Source organism: Poeciliopsis prolifica, unplaced genomic scaffold (genome assembly GCF_027474105.1).
Source record: "Poeciliopsis prolifica strain line A6 unplaced genomic scaffold, Auburn_PproV2 SCAFFOLD005, whole genome shotgun sequence".
NCBI classification, from domain to species: Eukaryota; Metazoa; Chordata; class Actinopteri; order Cyprinodontiformes; family Poeciliidae; genus Poeciliopsis; species Poeciliopsis prolifica.
The window spans coordinates 19,456,617-19,474,067 of NW_026562380.1; the positions used below are offsets into that span (position 1 = coordinate 19,456,617).

At 43.2% G+C, this 17,451-nt stretch overlaps 2 protein-coding genes across 2 annotated transcripts in view; both read left to right on the forward strand.

Annotated features, from left to right (window-relative positions):
* Positions 1-7,849, forward strand: part of ltbp1 (latent transforming growth factor beta binding protein 1) — a 69,117-nt gene extending 61,268 nt beyond the window's left edge. The window contains 9 exon segments of the mRNA XM_055029636.1: positions 256-372; positions 375-416; positions 790-879; positions 1,872-2,000; positions 2,094-2,234; positions 3,560-3,733; positions 4,262-4,423; positions 5,956-6,105; positions 6,186-7,849. Of these exon segments, the coding sequence (XP_054885611.1) occupies positions 256-372; positions 375-416; positions 790-879; positions 1,872-2,000; positions 2,094-2,234; positions 3,560-3,733; positions 4,262-4,423; positions 5,956-6,105; positions 6,186-6,358 (1,178 nt within the window). The 3' untranslated portion in view covers positions 6,359-7,849.
* A 3,211-nt stretch (positions 7,850-11,060) lies between these two features.
* LOC129360148 (ras guanyl-releasing protein 3-like) overlaps positions 11,061-17,451 on the forward strand; it is a 28,185-nt gene continuing 21,794 nt past the window's right edge. The window contains 1 exon segment of the mRNA XM_055030262.1: positions 11,061-11,309. The gene's annotated coding sequence lies outside the window, so the exon portion shown is untranslated.

Genomic DNA, 17,451 nt, shown 5'->3' on the forward strand with positions numbered 1-17,451 from the left:
CAGTTCCAGAGTTAATTATTCTTTACAAAATTAAACTTTATCAATATGGTGTGACTCAAAAATGGTCTCCAAACAGCAATATTATCGTTTATCGCAATAACTTTTGGGACAACTTATCGTCCAGCGACATTTGCCATCATGAGTTAGATTGCTGGAAAAAATCCCTCGACAAGCTTGTTTAGGCTTTAAAACCCTGTTTGAAGATCAGCTACAATTTCAGTTCATGTTTTTCTGTTTTTTTTTTTTTCCTTTCAGCGCCTTCAGTGGAAAGAAAGGATTGCTACTATCATCTTAGTGACGAGAACCTCTGTGAGAGTGTGCTGAGCAGCCACATCACGCTGCAGGAGTGCTGCTGCACTCTTGGAGCCGGCTGGGGGACAACTGTGAGGTTTACCCTTGTCCTGTTAATGGCACAGGTGAGCTGGTGGATCAGAATCCCTCCAAGCCTTTCATTTCCAACCTGCGCCTCCATACAGTGTGTTGTTAAGGTTGATCGGCTTTAAAATCAAACAAAGATAAACTCCCAATTAGAAAACGGTTGAGGAACGTGATTAGAAGTCAGTGTGAATCTTTGGTTTCCAATAATATCCATCCACAAGTCCCCAGTCTATGGAAACCCAATCCGTGGAGATCCATCACAAAAGCTTTGACTGTTTTCCTCCAAAAGACTGTATGTGCAGAGTCTGGTCCCTGCAGGAAGCAGCAGCAGTATGTAGCTGTATTTATAGAAACCAGCTGTGGCGAACAGAGCAGCATAACCTGGGATCCTCCATGTCTGCTCTCTTCTAGACCAGTTCACCCAGATGTGTCCATCTGGAAGAGGTTTTGTTCCCAGCGAAGACCTGCTGTATGGAGTAATGTTCTCAAACAGTTACAAAGGTAAGGCAAGTGGAAATAGTTTACTCTGATCCAATTTAAAGGCATGATATATTTGAAGATGTTATCTGGTAACAATAACAGCTCTTTTCATTTTGCACGCACCAACCACCATCTTATTGCTTCTGTAGCTGTTTTTTTTTTTTGTTTTTCTCCCTGCAAACTGAATAAGTTTCACTTGCTTGAAATCCTCTGTGAGTGAAGCGATCTGATTGGGCCTTGGTCAAGTGTGAGTGGTGGGTTTCAGTCTTGGGTTTTGTGATGCATGTGCAGTCAGTGAGGAGGCAGTGCCCCCTTGTGTTGAACAAACTGCTGACACAGAGAAGGGTTAGATCACTAAGCCCACATCTGAGAGGATTTCCTGGAAGTTGGTGAACAAATCTGATTGGTCGTGCCGACTTCGCTGAACCCCAGAGGGATGGAGCTCAAGTTGGCCCATGACACAGTTTGTCATGAAAGCTCAGGCTAGTTAGCATGGCCATGACGGCAGATAAAGAGTTTTCCTGTAACAGTGAGTTGTTTCTCCACCATTAGCACATTGAGCAGCAAGTGGACAGGTTGATTGACAGCACTCCTCCTGACTCTGATTGGTTGTTTTTGACCGGGAGTGGTGCATTTCTTTAGATGGCAATAGCAGCTCAAGAAACAGGTGGAGGAGATCCAATTGTTTTCACAGGTCGTCTGTCTCATGACACGATGACAGATTTAATAAATATGGAAAAAACTGTTTTTTGTAAAAGTTACGTACTGCAGCTTTAAGCAACAAGCAGATGGGAAGTTTGTCAAAGTTCCATCTTTGCAAACCGGAAAAGGGTGGATGAACCCAGCCAGGTGGGGGCTGGGTTCATCGATGGCGCCGAAGGAGGTTCTTCCCCAAGGCAGTATATGTTAAACAGCCGCTTGCCTTCCTTGTTGAGCTTTGAAAGCGTGTTTAGATGCACAAAGATTAGTTTTTCAGAGGTGATCACACAGACCATGTTTTGTCCTGTTTCCAGACGCAGATGAATGCAAACTGTTTGATAAGGAGGTCTGTAAAGGCGGCTACTGTGGGAACACAGAGGGAAGCTATGAGTGTTACTGCACCAGCGGTCACTACTACGACCCCGTCAAGCTGGAGTGCACAGGTCAGTAAAACTGAGAAGTGTGCTAGAGAGTCAAACGGCTCCGATTCATCGTCTAACTCATGACTCTGGTCTGTGTGTCTCGCGGTTCTCTAGATGTCAATGAGTGTTTGGATGAGTCCGTTTGTGATGGAGGAGAGTGTCTGAACACAGACGGCTCCTTCAACTGCTTCTGTAGACCCCCCATGGTGCTGGACCGCAACAGTAACCGCTGTGTTGTGCTTCCCCAGCTGGCTGGTGAGAGTTCAGTTTTTTCATTCAAGTCTCTGTATTTCAAAACAGTTTTAGTGCAAAATAAGAAATGTGGACAAAAAAGGGACATTTATCCATCTTTTACAAAACACATCAGTTCAGAAAAACCTATCAGAGCCTTAGGATTTATTTCTGATCCCAGATTTCGTAAAGCTCTGATCTGCTTATGCAGGTTGAATGTGTGTGTGCATGCATGCATTGGCGTGTGTGTGTGTGTGTGTGCGCGTGTGCGTGTGTGTGTGTGGGTGTGTGTGCGTGTGCGTGCGCGTGTGTGTGCGTGCCCCTCCAGCCCTGCATAGATAAGTGACCATAGACAGTAGATAGCTGGACCAATAAGTAACAACAAAATACTTGTTCTACATGAACGAACTTGAAATCAAACTTTCTCAACAATGAAATATTGATAGTTCAATAAATCACTAGTTGTGCGCCCTCTGCATCCCAAAACAAACCTACAAATACAGCAGATGGATTCATAAGCAAAAATTTCAGTTTCACTATGAACAGCTCATTATTCTGGTTACATTATTCCTGTAACCAGAAAGCAGGAGCTGTTCACTTTTTTTACACACCTGAAAATGCATTAACTCAATGCACCACAATACCCATTATCTACATCTGCTTATCCTTACAAGGTCACAAGGAAGGCCTGGTGCCCCTGTTGCAGAGGTCATTGGGTAAGAGGCAGGGTACAGCCTGTAGAGGTCACAAGGTCATCACAGAGCAACATAGACTACGTTCACTCAGCAGGCGAATGCAGCCCAAGTCTAATATTTTTTCTTTGCTTTCTTGCCCAAATGTGATGCAAATCTAACTTTTTCACAATGACCCACGCAGTTAATTCAAACAAAAGCTGAAAAATATGATTATTAAAATGATGATTATGATAATGCCACCACTTTGGATCCAAACAGACTGCTCTCCAGAAGCTGCAGGCAGTGCATCACAAAAGGCTTTTTTATTTCTTTCTTTTTTCTTTTTTTTTTTAGCTTTCTTTGTCTTAAGATCTTATCTCAACAACAGATAATACTCTATTGTAAAGACACAGATGCTCCATAGCAGAATGATGTCTGAAGATATAAAAAATAAAATCTATGGATGCAAAGTGAAACCTATTCCCCAGCAGACCAAAGGAAACTGAATGATTCTAGAAACTAGCAACCCTGGATGGATAGATGGTACTAATAATTGGCAGTTTTGGTATTATTTGCATATGATATTCCAGTTGATAACATAATTTTACAGTTGCGTTCAAACAGTGCCCGTAGGGTATGGTTCATTTTAGATAGTAAAACTGGCTGTATTTGTAGAGCAACAACAGATGGAGTATTTGGACTATCAGATCTGCTGGCAGACAGTCACAGAAACCAATACGTGCACGCGGCCCCTGGGGCCCAACGGGAAGATGACCTTCACCGAGTGCTGCTGTCGCTTCGGAGAGGCCTGGGGGATGGAGTGCGCCTTGTGTCCCCGTAAAAACTCAGGTATGCGACTCAGACACACTCTGCAACACACCGAGAACCTCTCATCCTCACAGAATGTTTCAACATTTCCCACAAGTGGGGAGAATAATGCTGAAATTTACTTGCCTGTATTTTAAAGTTTTAGTATATTTTTAAGTTTTAATTCCGCTGAGCAATCTTGATAACTGTCATTAGTTGACGATGGGGACAATGGTAGATACGGAGGTAGAAGTTTGTCATACAGTCGGTGGGTTGCTGGTTTCGTCTTCGGTTTCAGACATTATGACCTTAGGCAAGACACTTCAGTCCCGGCTTAGGCAAGACACTTCAGTCCCGGCTTAGGCAAGACACTTCAGTCCCGGCTGACCTGCTGGTGGTGGTAAGAGGGCCGAACAGGTGGAGCCTCTGTCAGTCTGCCTGTCAGAGCAGCTGTGGCTCCTACCCAGTTGATAAAGTGCTGTTCAAGTACGAACCGTTTTAGTCATACAGGAGGTTGGAACCTTACTCTTTAGTTTCTCTTCTGCACAAACTGTTTTCTTCTGTCCTCAGAGGACTATGCATCCATGTGCAACATTCCTCTGGGTGGGAGGCGACAGCCTTACGGCCACGATGCCCTGGTTGCCGGTCCGGTTCACGAATATGAAGTGAGCCCAGACTACTTGACATCGCATGAAGAGCAGCATGTCCGCAACATTTACGAAAACGAAGAGTGTAAGTATTTAGCCTTTGCTTCAAGACACAACTTGAGTCGTACATTTGTTTGATCAGATGACTGAGAACCTTTATGAGAGGATTTGTCTTTGGGGAGCAGCTTCTACTGACAGACAGGATGGCAGGTTTGAACAAAATGGAAAAATAATAAACAAAACAGGGAACCGAAACGCTACATGGCTAATAATGCTATTTGATTTAAAACCAGTTCTATGTGATATAAAATATCGACTTGATATTTCATCTTCACTAGTTGTTTGGTTGAATTTTACGTATGTAAAACTCTAAAGTACTTCAAATGAATTTGACATTTTCAGAAAAGTTATGTTTTGTGTCAAGTAATGTATGTTTCCATGTTGATTAATGTAGAAAATCCATTAAGAAGAAATTATCTGAAAAACTGAAAAATGTAGCTTTAATGCTCAAGTTTGACTTCTACTTTAAAAATCAGTTCTTTTACTTTTTCATCTTATTTTCCACCGACGTCGATTTAATTCACTAGTATCTCAGGTTAGTAATACTTACTTCACTTTTCTAAAGGATATGGTGAGGTAGAACGACGCCTGCCTTTAATTGATTTCAGTGAAAATAAGTTGATGTTATGGAAGAGGTGCAACATTGTTTCTGTCTTTATAATATGAAATAAAAAGAGGTTTGCACACTGCAGGATTCAGTTAGTTACCATAGAATGCTTTAAGCGGCTCCGTCTCCAAACCAGAGGAGATGAAAAAACCAAGAAGCTCCAGGATGATGTGAGGATGTTCATGTCTCAGCTGCCTGTAGAGCTGCTGCCTCGCTGAGCTGCGGTTGAGATGATCAGATTAGACTAATTCACCTGCCAGTGTCTTTAACGCTGCAGCTCAGAGGCCTCGACCCACTGAGGTTTGGAAGCAGTTTGCTGCCATCTTGTGTCACAGCAAGGTGAAAGCGCCGCTTCCGTCTTTTAGAAACCTTTTAGAAACTCATAATGAGTGTAAACGTATCACAGACTGTATTTATTCATTAGTTACTCCCTTGACTCTTAAATGTTGTGATTAAGTTACATATGAACAGCACATCCTACAGAACGTTTGTTTTTTTGTTACTGCGTGTTCCTGTGGAATGTTGTTGGTGTTGAAGATGAAGAAGAAGGAGGAAGAGGAGGAAAAGGAGGAGGATGAGTAATTTTTGGTCTTGCAGCTTGATCACATTAAAAACTTTTTAAACCACATTTTAATGTTAGTTTTAACTGTTTCCCCCACATCCCCTCAAACACACAAATGTGTGCTATCATCAAATTTAAAGGCAGTCCAATGAAACATGAGAGTGTGAGCTTTTGGTTTTTGTTTTGGTGGGAACCTTTTTTGTGGCCAGGCAGTGATTTGTGTTTTTTCAGACGTTAGGTCTGAGGTGATTCTGTGATAATATTCACGTTAAGTTTTCCAACGCTGATCATATGACGTAAGGCAGGTGGGTTTGTTAAGCGCTCCAATCTATACTCAGACCTGGTTTAACTGGTCTGGCGTTGTGTTTGGTTCATACCTGTGCTGCAGATCGCTACAGCAACTTCGAGGGCTTGCGAGCCGAGGAGTGCGGGATCCTGAACGGCTGCGAGAACGGCCGCTGTGTCCGGGTTCAGGAGAGTTACATGTGCGACTGCTTTGCGGGATTCACCCTGGACCTGTCCCACATGACCTGCGTCGGTAGGCGGCCGCTCGCCGTCACGTAAAGAACCCGCCGTACCTTTCCTCTGTTTCACGCCGGCACCTCTCTCCTCGTGCAGATGTGAACGAATGCTCGGAGCTGAACAGCCGGATGTCGCTGTGCAGAAACGGAAAGTGCGTCAACACGGTGGGCTCCTACCGCTGCGAGTGCCTGCCGGGCTACAGGGTCTCCGACAAACCCAACTACTGCGTGAAGACAGACAAACAGCAAACATCCACACACACTCAGTGAGAGGAGGCAGAGACCAGCAGGGCCACAAAAACCACACGCACAAGCTCATAACACTATACTTGTGAGGACATCCACTGACGAGTTGGGCCAATGAAAAATTGTCGGCAGCAATCGAATCGTGAACATCCTGCAGTGCAGCTGACTGTCGGCGCGGAGCAGGAGGAGCACCGGGGTCAAAGGGCTTCCTGTCCTTCAGCATAACCCAACCAAGTTTCATTTTACTCATCAGATCCCAAATATTTCTGTATCGTTTTTATAATGGACTGTTAGATTGTGTCGCCAACAGCATCATATATGCCAGCTGTCTTTTTTTTTTGTCTTTATACAATTAAATTATTATGCCTGAGAGGTAAATTATTGGTCAGCCGGACAAAAAAACTTACTTTCTATTTCCACTCTAATGGCGCATATGGCTGACCGATGGTTCTGATTTACTTGTTTTGTTTTGTTTTACGTGAGTTTTAGTCCAATCAGTCGATGGGATCAATGTGAGCAGTGAACTGGTCTTCCTGTTTCCACTTACCTGCTTTGAAGAATCCTTAGAAAACCTCTATATAAATACACGTTTTGCTCCCAAAGTTACAAAAACCTGGACGACTATCAGAGAGCCGGTCGGCTTGTCTGTAAGCTAAAGTGTGGATTTCCTGGAAGTAAAGAGTTGAGGTGCTTTTTAGATCTGAGAAGAGTGAACGAAACCAGCAAGTCCAGGACACAATACACACACACACACACACAAATACACACACGCAAAATTGAATCCACTATATTCAACACTGTATAAAGAAAACACATTAGGCGAAGATGAATTATAAAGTTACTTGATGAAGCTTATTTCTGGGAGTGAGACATGGAAAAGAAAGTATGTTTGTTTATTTTTCTCTTGAATTTGTTTCTAAGTGGTGCTTTATGAGGCATCAGAGGTGGATCTGCTCTTTCAGCTTCCTGACAAACCCAACATATGGATTTATGCTGGGGGATTCTGTCATATTTCACAGCACTTCGAAAACACCGTTGAATATTTCATGTCCGGTCCACTCCTGTCTCCGACCTCTGACCTCTGGGAACCAGCTGCCGTCATCACTCCACAGCACCATCAGGCCGTTTAGCCTGGAAGTTTTTGTCTGAGCTGATGAAAGTTCCTCGGGTTTTTCTTTTCGACGTGTAACAGCCGTCGGAAGCAATCAGACGCCTGCAAAACACAGAACTAAACTGCTTCATGTTTTCTACGCGAGCTGCTGCTCCCTCCGTCTACGTCTTCAAGAGACTCTGACCGTCTTTTCCTGACTCCGTTTCACTCAAGTCAAAGTCTTGCCGGGTTGCGATGCTGTTGTGGGACAGTAATGGGAGAGGAGAACCCAGTGTACAGCTCTACTAAAGAGTAGAGAGAATAGCTTGTGTATTTGTAATTTGTACATGAACAAATGGCTTTTTCTGTGAATTCATAACATAATGTACATTAAACCCATTGGTAATAAACCACAAATTGTTTTATTTTAATGGTTCTTCTTGGTCCTTTATTCCCCATCTTTAAACATTTAATTAATATGATTATGAGATATACTGAATAACTGCCTGCCATACCCACCCAGCTGTGAAATAAAAAAGTTTACAAGTTTGAAATGTTTATTGTTTTAACTATCTTCTCATATCAAATTTGCCTATTTTGATTTTTCTTTTCATTTTGCTCAAATTATTTATCCAGTGCGATACTATGATCTTGTCCATCTTTGAAGTGTTCCAGGTTTTGTAGTTTTGTAGGGTGATCCAAATGCATAAAAAGGACTTTATGTCCTTTACGTCAAAAATCAGATAAAGGTCTCACAAATCACAAAAATGTGGGGAGAAAAAATATTCCCCATTCCCTGAGGGGAACTCACAGTATTGCATCTTTAAAGTGACCCTGGATTCAAACTGAATACTCAGTTTCGGTGATCAGTGGGGAATAAGCCTTGACCCTGACTTATTTAAAATTCTGCGGAAAGAATGATTGGATTATAGATTCCCCAAAAGAGACATCGCTTTGATGAAACTCATTAAAAAAGCAGCTAAAAAACATTACTGTTCAATTTCATGTATCTTTATGTCAACCAGGAACAGAACTTACTGACTCCCATCATCTTGGCCTCTGTGGTTTTGTCTCTGCCACATCTGTTGCAACTTAGCGAAGTTCATATGACCGCAGACAAATCCAGTCCCTGTCCCTGACACGGACACTATTCCCTGATGTTTCTGTGTCTTTCGGCTCAATAACTGTTGCTCTGGTCAGGATAGACCTCAGCACAAAAGCACCGTTTCAGGAGTAAAAGATTTCAACAACAAAATGACTCCAGCCATTAAAACAGGACAGATAATGTGGCGAGACTGAAAGATAAGAATACTTCCAAGTGTTCAAGAAGCCATTTAAACATGTCTGAAGTAACAAGCTCCTGTAGATTTGAAGTGCTTTGTTGTTCATGACATGCAGAAGGAGCAGAATACTAAAACCCCAGATTTTATTTAGCTTATCATGGACGCCAAGAAGAATCAGGAAGAAGCCATGAGAACCAAGATGGCAGCTCTCAGCATATCTCTGGACCTGTAGGTCTGATGGAGGCAGAACAAGACATGCCACTGACCCATAACCACATGAAGATGCTCATAAGGATCAAGAAGTAGAACTGCCACTTCATCTGTCAGCCTCAGTTTCTCTGAGAGCTGTGTGTGTGTGTGTGTGTGTGTGTGTGTGTGTGTGTGTGTGTGTGTGTGTGTGTGTGTGTGTGTGTGTGTGTGTGTGTGTGTGTGTGTGTGTGTGTGTGTGTGTGTGTGACGGCCAGAGTGTCTGATGACGATGGTGAGCTTGCAGGAGCCTTTCAAACAAAGCTTGGATCTACTGTGTGTTTTAGTTTTGCAGGAATAAAGTGCTGAATGTGTTTCTGTGCTGAGGATCAGATTCAGTCAGACTTTGTGTTTCAGTAAAACTGTCACTGAGAGATGTTGGCTGGAATCCCCTGAACCTCGACCGTGTTTCCAGTAAACTCAAAGTCTATTCATAGACTGAGTCTCTCTATGTCTCACTCGCTCACTCACTGTCCATCTGAGCTACTGCTATAATAATAATAATTATTATTATTAACCATTATCTGAGTGACCCATGTATCCTCTGATAGACCAGGATCTTGGTCTGCACGTCTTGCCTGGATTTCTATGAGGTACGTTGTTCACACACAACTTTAGAGTTAATACTGTGTGTGCTGTGTTTTCTCTGATTATGTATCTAGAAAGTAACTCTGTTCTCTCTCTGTGTCATGCTTCTGAGGAAGTATCTGTTCTATTTCTGTTTTCCATGGACAGCAGTGAGTGGTGGTTTGGGAGTAGCACAGCATCAAGCTGCAGTCAGCTTTTGCTGAACGGAGTCAAAGGTCACAGTGTGACAAAACACATGTTAGGTCCAGGGTTGGTGTGGATCGCCACGAACAGACTGAGCAGCAAAACCCAAAATAACAACCCGACTGGACTCTCACTTCGTATTCCCAGCATTGCTAATGCAGCACAATGAGGAAAAAACGCAATACTACCAACATAAATGTTACACTTGATGCTGCCTCTAAAGAAAAGATGCAGAATGTTTCCACTGCAGACGAGATTAAAAATGAAACAATTGAAAAACAGCAATTACTTTCATGTTTGCTTTCTGCTCCTTCCATGTTGGTCACACTTCCAAATATTGAGCAACTGAAGTCGGATTAAAAGGAAAGTGTAAGGCATTTTATTGCTGGCAAGAGACATAGTTGGACTCAGTGCTTCTCTCGTCGCAGAGAGGGAAAGTTGTTTGCAACGCAGGCTTCACAGCCGCTGAACTGATGCATGACAAACCATATCCAAACATTAACGACTGGACAAAATCTAGGTTCCCGTCAGTGGCTCTAGAACGACAGCTTAATCTCACCATGGCTGTTCTTTTATCTTAATTCAAATATTGATCATGAGTGAATTTCAGGAGATCTCAGTGAAACACCAGCCAGTCTTCTCGGTCTCACCGCAGTTTCCAGTAAACATCTAATCAAACCCGAACCCCATTCCCAACACCGTGAGACATTTCCATAAAAGAGACACCAGATTCCCGCACGGCGGCTGTGCTGCCAGCTGAATGTGTGAAACAATCAGAACTGGAGCTGGATTCTTTTTGTGCAGCCAGACAGCAGGATGTGTTGCCAGTGCTTTTGTTTAGGCAGACCTTTTTAGAAGCCCAGAGACAAAACAATGTGTACAACGTCATCGGAGTGGAATATAGGATGGGTTGACCCTCAACAACAATGCAGCGGTGCTCACATGGCCTGGCTCCACCCTGCCTGTCGGTTATCACTCTGAGAGAAACGCAAAAACAAATGAAAAGCTTGCAACACTGTGTCACATTCACAGAGCAACGTTCTCCTGAACTGTTTTTGGAATCTGCCGCAGGAAGACACACACACACAGACACACACACACACACACACACACACACACACACACACACACACACACACACACACACACACACACACACACAAAACAAAGATGAACATGCTCACGAGTGTGTTGTGATACATTTCCTGCACACATTTTTTTTTTTCCACGTCGCCTTGTGTGCTCTATATTTAGCCTCCCTTAACTCAGGCAGGAAAACTAAGTTGGGAAAGAATTGAAGGAAGTCTAGTGGTCATTTAGACAAACAAAGCTCACACACAGAGCTCTGCACTGGCTGAATACACATCAGTATGTGTAGCTGAACAAAACAAAGGACTTCAGATGAGAGAATCTGAGAGACCATCTGAAGAGAGGAGCTATGCTGAATGGAGAGGTCTACTAGATTTAACTGGATTCTGCTTTTTAAGCTGCAGGCCTGAAGAGAAAAAGGAAATTGTTGGACCCCTGGACATGTTGAAAGGCTGCGTCTATGACTTGTGTGGATAGCTGCCGGGTATAAAGCGAGGTAAGCTGCACGTGTAAAACTTCAGCAATGATTATGACTTGCAGTTAGTTCAGTCTGCCTGGCTGAGATACCAACTGAGAAAACATCTTCGTTTTACAGTTAGTCTTTTATGTTGGGTTTGTTCAAATCTGCATGTTTACTGTGTTATCAGGCATTTTACCCAGAACCAGTTCAACCGAGATTGAATTGGACTTGACATCTTTTTTATTCTTGGTGGCTGTGTAAGTCCAGGCTTACTCTCGCAGTGACATCAGGGTGTGTGACTATTGCAGGACTTCTTCTTCTGCATGCTACACATTGATACCAATGTGTATCATTTGATACACATTGGTATCAAAAGCAGATGGAAGTGTGATTTAAAAGTGAATATCTGTCAGCTTTGAGGGAGAGGCAGGTACATGCTGCTGCTCTATCACAGGACCAACAACCAAACACACAAGGGAATTTTAAGTGATCAGTTGAGAGAGAATCCATATTTTTAGACAGTGGAATGGAAACTGAAGCGACATGCATGCAGAAATGCTCCTGGCTGCGTCTCTAACCCAGGGCAGGGCAGCAGCCAACAGGACAGTGACTGGACGTTGTGACTGGAGGCTGTACATGTAACACACTGATGTGGTTTTAAGAAATCAGAAAAACACAACAACTCGTCCCTGCAGTGCAGGAGTTGCAGACATTTAGGAAGAGCAGCACCAACTCCATTGCATCAACTAATCAGAATAATTTCTTCATTGACCTGTTAGTTGTGCACATGCATGGAGCGAACTGATGGTAATCCGACTCCTCTCTCTGTTTGTACCTGAAAGCTCTCCATTTAGTCATCAGCAGTTGCTGGTGTTATCACCTTTAATAATTAACCCACCAGGACTCCACTTTCCCACATGTTCCAACTACGACCTGAACCAAGTTTCTTACTGGAGTCTTTTGACATTTGCTACACAGTACGACAGGTGAGCGAGTCTGTCGGAGACTGCTCTTAGATTAGCAGTCGATTTTGGTTTTTGAAACACCTAAAACTATTTTCGACCATTGATTCCTAAAAAGACATGCAGTTCTTTTCTCAAGTAGGAGGATGGCTCCAACTGTGACAGACCGGCGCCGCTGCCAGCACCACCAGGGACAAGGGTGTATAGAAAATGGATGGCAGTTTCTCTATTGATCAATGACATGATTGTTTACTTAGTGCTGAGCAGGTGGAGATGAATAAAAAAGAGAAACGTGATTGTGTTAGTGAATTCATTTCATAAAACCAACTTTTAGAGCGTTGAGTCTTTGTGTCCATTGACTCATCGGGCCGCTGGCTTTGTCAGCTGAGCCCCCTGTGAAAGCAAAACGTCGCCCCTGAAGAAATCCAACAAAATGGCTGGTGTGAAGAGACCCGGGGCGAGTGGTTCCCCTTCTTTGTTCGCATGGTAGCTGTTAGCCACCAAAACTGATTAACTGATTTGAGTTGGTGGAAATATGCAGGATGTCTGATGTTTTTCGCTGCTGGTGAATGTGTTTGTCAGATAATCGGTTTTCAGTTCAGTTGTAGGAAAACAGATCTTCCATTCATCCCTGTGAGTTGTCAGACATATCTGACTCTGATCCTGTCCTTAATTTACAGTAAAGCCAATTAGTAGCACTGCTAAGAAAGTTCTTGAAAATACCACCTGCTATCTTCTGTTTACATAACACCAAGAAGGAACAGACTGGACACCCGTCCGTCCGTCCAACTGTTTTCTTACACACTTGTCCCTGACAGAGTCCTCAGTGTTGCTGGTGTCCATCTCCAGCGGTCAACAGGTGAGAGGCGGGGCTTCACCCTGGACAGGTTGGCCTTCTATCGCAGCAGATTGAATATATATCAATTTTGTCTCAAGAATTAAAACTTTGATATAATTGGTCACATCGTATTTATGTTTCACAAAACCAATCCTTTCTGTGTTGGGAATTATGCCCGTCTACGTGAGGATGATCCCATTTGTTTTCGCTCAGAATATTAAGCTCTAGATGTGGAGCCTTCCATGAAAACATGTCTGCATCGGTCTGCGCTTCCACCGGGCGAGGAAGGAAGCTGCGGCACAGCGTGTTCTTGACGTGCGTCCTCGTCTTTGTGGGAGTGAAGAGCCGGTGCTTCAGTCCACTAATGAAGTCCATCAGTGTGCTCCAGGTCCATTAGGCCGATGTACAACAATGTGTCCTCACTCTGCCGAATGTCAAGTGGTTGCATGAAAGGCCTGATAGAGGAAGCGTACACACTGTACATGTCGTCATTGTGAATATGCCTCACTCTGCCGCACGTTTGGCATGAATTAATAATAGTAGTCTGTCACAATCAGGCCTGCTTGTCACTTTTTATCCTGCATCTATTTTATTTTGTTTGATCCCAGAGGATGGGTCATCAGAGGTCAGCCTGTTTTTATCTGTAAATGTGAGACACACTGACGTCCCAGTTATACCTCAACCCTTTACTGCACCGAATCAACTCAACCCCTCCTCCAATTATGTCCCCATTTCCTGATTTTCCAACCTGCTGAGGCTCAATCTAACTATAAACTAACCGAGGCAAATTAAACAGATACGCAAAGAAACAGGCAACATGTTTTTATCTCAGTTCCATCTGTTTTCTAGAACCTAATCTTTTCAAAGTCAGTTTGATTATTCTTTGAGTTTTCTCAGTGTGTACATCGTCAGGGTTAAGATGGGGGCAGCCCAGCTGTTTACCTTCAGCATCAATACGATTTAATGCAGGTTGTCCCAAGACTCGCACTGAAGTCCTTCACACCGAAGGGTTTGAGTGAGAAGTGTGTCCTGATTCTCTGGAATGATTTTTCAGAAGATCTTGGTCAACAACAATCTCAGACATTGTGCCTTCAGGCCGTTAGACCATCAACATTAACAGGTGTGGTTCTCCTATCTGAGAAATGTGCCTTTCATTAGACGAAAATGCTTTTCATGAAACAACAGCCTGGTGAGGACATCGGTCTTCATTCACCTCTTAAATAACAATCTATGACGTCCAAATGGTTAAAAACTCTGAATTATTCATGCGTTCTGACTCCTCACTCTGGTTCACATGTTCAGGCCAGAGGCCAAAATGATATCTTGTGCCTCTGCATTGAATCATCTCCATTTTCTTGTCTTCCAGCTTATACTTGCGCAACAATAAATCAGCTTACATGTACTTTTTATGACCGAAGCTGATCTTTCATACTGTTGAAAGCCACTGGCCAGAGAACGTCGCTGGGTTCCATCTGGGGACGGTTTTTTTTGTCAACGCCTCGTCTTTTGCAGTTTTTTTCTCGCCTGCAACAAAATCGACTGTGAGCATGTTTGTAAATATATTCAAGTAAAGGTTCAACCAGACAATGTATCCAACTAGAAAATGGTTTTGTAGGACTGACACTCATTTACACCAGGTACTATGAAATTTAGAAATGTAGAAAACTGATCTTGTCTGCAAACATCATGTTATTTTTCATCTTGGAATCCGCTAGGAAACAAAACAGTAAAAGGATCTAAATCCTAAAATGAAGACACATCCATTACAAGAGGCCAACTCCGTGCTGATGTGCTCTTGCTTGGTTAAATGTTGTTCTGCCGCTTTTTAAGCGAGTTGAAGGCACGACAGAGCGGTTCTAAAAAATGACTGCTTCTGGGTCATGTCTGGAAGAAAACTTTTAGTTTCGGAAAGACGTCTGAGATCTAAAACTAATGCCACACTATTTGTGTGGTTAATGAAATTACTTCGGTTTTGCGTTTGTTTTGGGGCATCTGTAATTTTCTGTTAAAGAAGAGTTTAAAGAACATCTCGCTGCTGGAGGAGGAATAGATTGGACAGTCATCAGCGTAAGACTGGAATCCCATGTTTCTTAAAACTTTCAGAAGGTACAAAGAGAAAAGGAGTGACCCAAGAATAAAGCCTTGTGGAATCCCCCAAACCCCCTATTATCCATCCGGCTGAGTGTACTGATGATGATGATTTTTACAAAAACGAGTGAGGCTTCTGATATGAGCGACATATGCAACTGCCCAGGGTGACATCTTGTTGGGGGTGGCCCTTCCCTCTGTTGTCAAATCCCCCCACCCAGAGGATCTGGATTTCAACAGTACCTAACTGAAGCACGTCCAAAATAATTGCTGCACACTTTTATGTGTGTAACAAAATTGCCGTAATTTTCTATTATTTATGATAGATTTTACACCTTATTTTAAATACTTGGAGGAAAGTATTGATAAACGCTCCCCTCACGTCAGACACAAACTGAATGACAAGTGACACAGACATGCTCCCTGAAAATGTAATTAAACTGTGTGGATGTTTCATAAAGAGTCATAACGTAATCTATCAACAGTTTTTCACGTTAGAAAGGTGGTTCACCCCGGGCACTCAAAAGGCGAGGAGCGCCGCTGGGAGGATCATGTAATGGAAACGTTGGCCCAGTGAGGCGACTGTCAGCAAGCAAAATGTATCCTTGAGATCATCCTGTGACACAACTTAAGATCTGGTACTAAAGGTTGCGTCTCGAAGCAAAAATGATAAAACTCTGAGGGCACAGAGGAAACAACAGCTCACGCTTCGATCCATCCTGTCTTCCTAAATCCTACATTTCGGATTAAATCACATACTTGGTCCAGCACAACGAGTTAAAGTGTCTGATATTGTGAGAAAGCCAAATTCGCTCTCTTTCCGTGGCTCTCTTTGTGTGTGTGTGTGTGCAAGCGCGCCCAAGATCACATGGAAAACTGCTGCTGCTCCAGGCTGCTGTGTTTACCAACAAGAGGAGGAGGTGGAGGAGGTGGAGGAGGAGGTCATGCAGTGGAGTGGCTCCACCATGGGAGGCTCTTTGTGCTCGTCAGCCAGCAGCAGCCTGCAGCATGCAGCAGTGCTGGACGTATCACTAACAGCACCGATCCTCAGCCTGGACGTCTGCGTAAGCGTGACGGTCTAACAGGTAAGACTCGACTCTGAAGCTTGAAATGATGACGGTTGATGTCCTTTGATGCCTCCACAGAGTTTAGTGGAAGTTTTAAGATGATTTGACTTTAAGCTTCTGCTTGTAGCTTCACAGTGGGGTGCAAGCATCGGAACATCATGTTGATAGAACAGAAGAAAGGACGGGAGTTTATTTGTGAACCTGAGGACCAGTAATAAGAGATGTTTATTTCCTGTTTGCCGCGGGGCATTAAGTGATGCCGCTGAGCCTCGGGGAGACACACGGTGACCCTCCATCGGGGCAGAAACAGACCCAAGTTGTGTCGCCACATCATGCTGCCGAACTGTGAACTCAGAGGCAGGAGTCAGCAACAACACACAATATGAAACGCATGAATGTTGGAAACAGTTGCGCGGAGTGTGTGATGTTGGCAACAGAGGAAATGAAAGAGAATGCTGTTAAAACAGCCTCTCTGTTGACTGAGTCTGTGTCACACTGTTCCACCACACAGAGCTGCTCATTTATTCTAATCGCTGCGTTAGACAATATGTATATTTGAGGCTGGATTCATTTTTAACTCAAGTTAACATTTCACTGAAGAAAGTCACTTCCAATGCTTTTGAAAGTCCAGATCCGGTACGAGGCCGGCGCTGGTCTGAATGGACGGCTCGTGTGTCTGGACTGTTTTCCTCTCATCCACTTCAAGCACAGATTGAAGAGCCCTACTTTAATGATCAGCTATAAAAAGGAGCACCCAGTAAACATGTTTTTTGCAAATCCAAATAGATCCCAAAGAATACAAAGATGAATCATGGCCAACATGTAGCTCCAGTACACAACCTATGTCATCTCAAGGCTCTGCAGGACACAATTAGGTCCAATTTATTGCCACGCTGAAGCCAAAAGTTCACATAAATAGAAAATGAACACAATAAAAAGGATGTGCCTTTTAATTCGATGTGCGTATTCTGTCCAGTGGGACCAGTAAATCCACCAAGGACTGGTTAAGAAGGGTGATGTTAGTGGTTTTGAGGCAACTCTATTTTTCGGCGATGAATCAAATAGTAACATGTCTGGTACGTCTGAAGAGATATAAAACATAAGCGAATGTCTAATAAAGGAAGCTAAAAGACTTTATAGCATATAGACACAATGGGTTTCATTGATATATAGACAATAAATCAATCTCAGAAATGACTTGATTCAATGGCTATGTCAAGAAA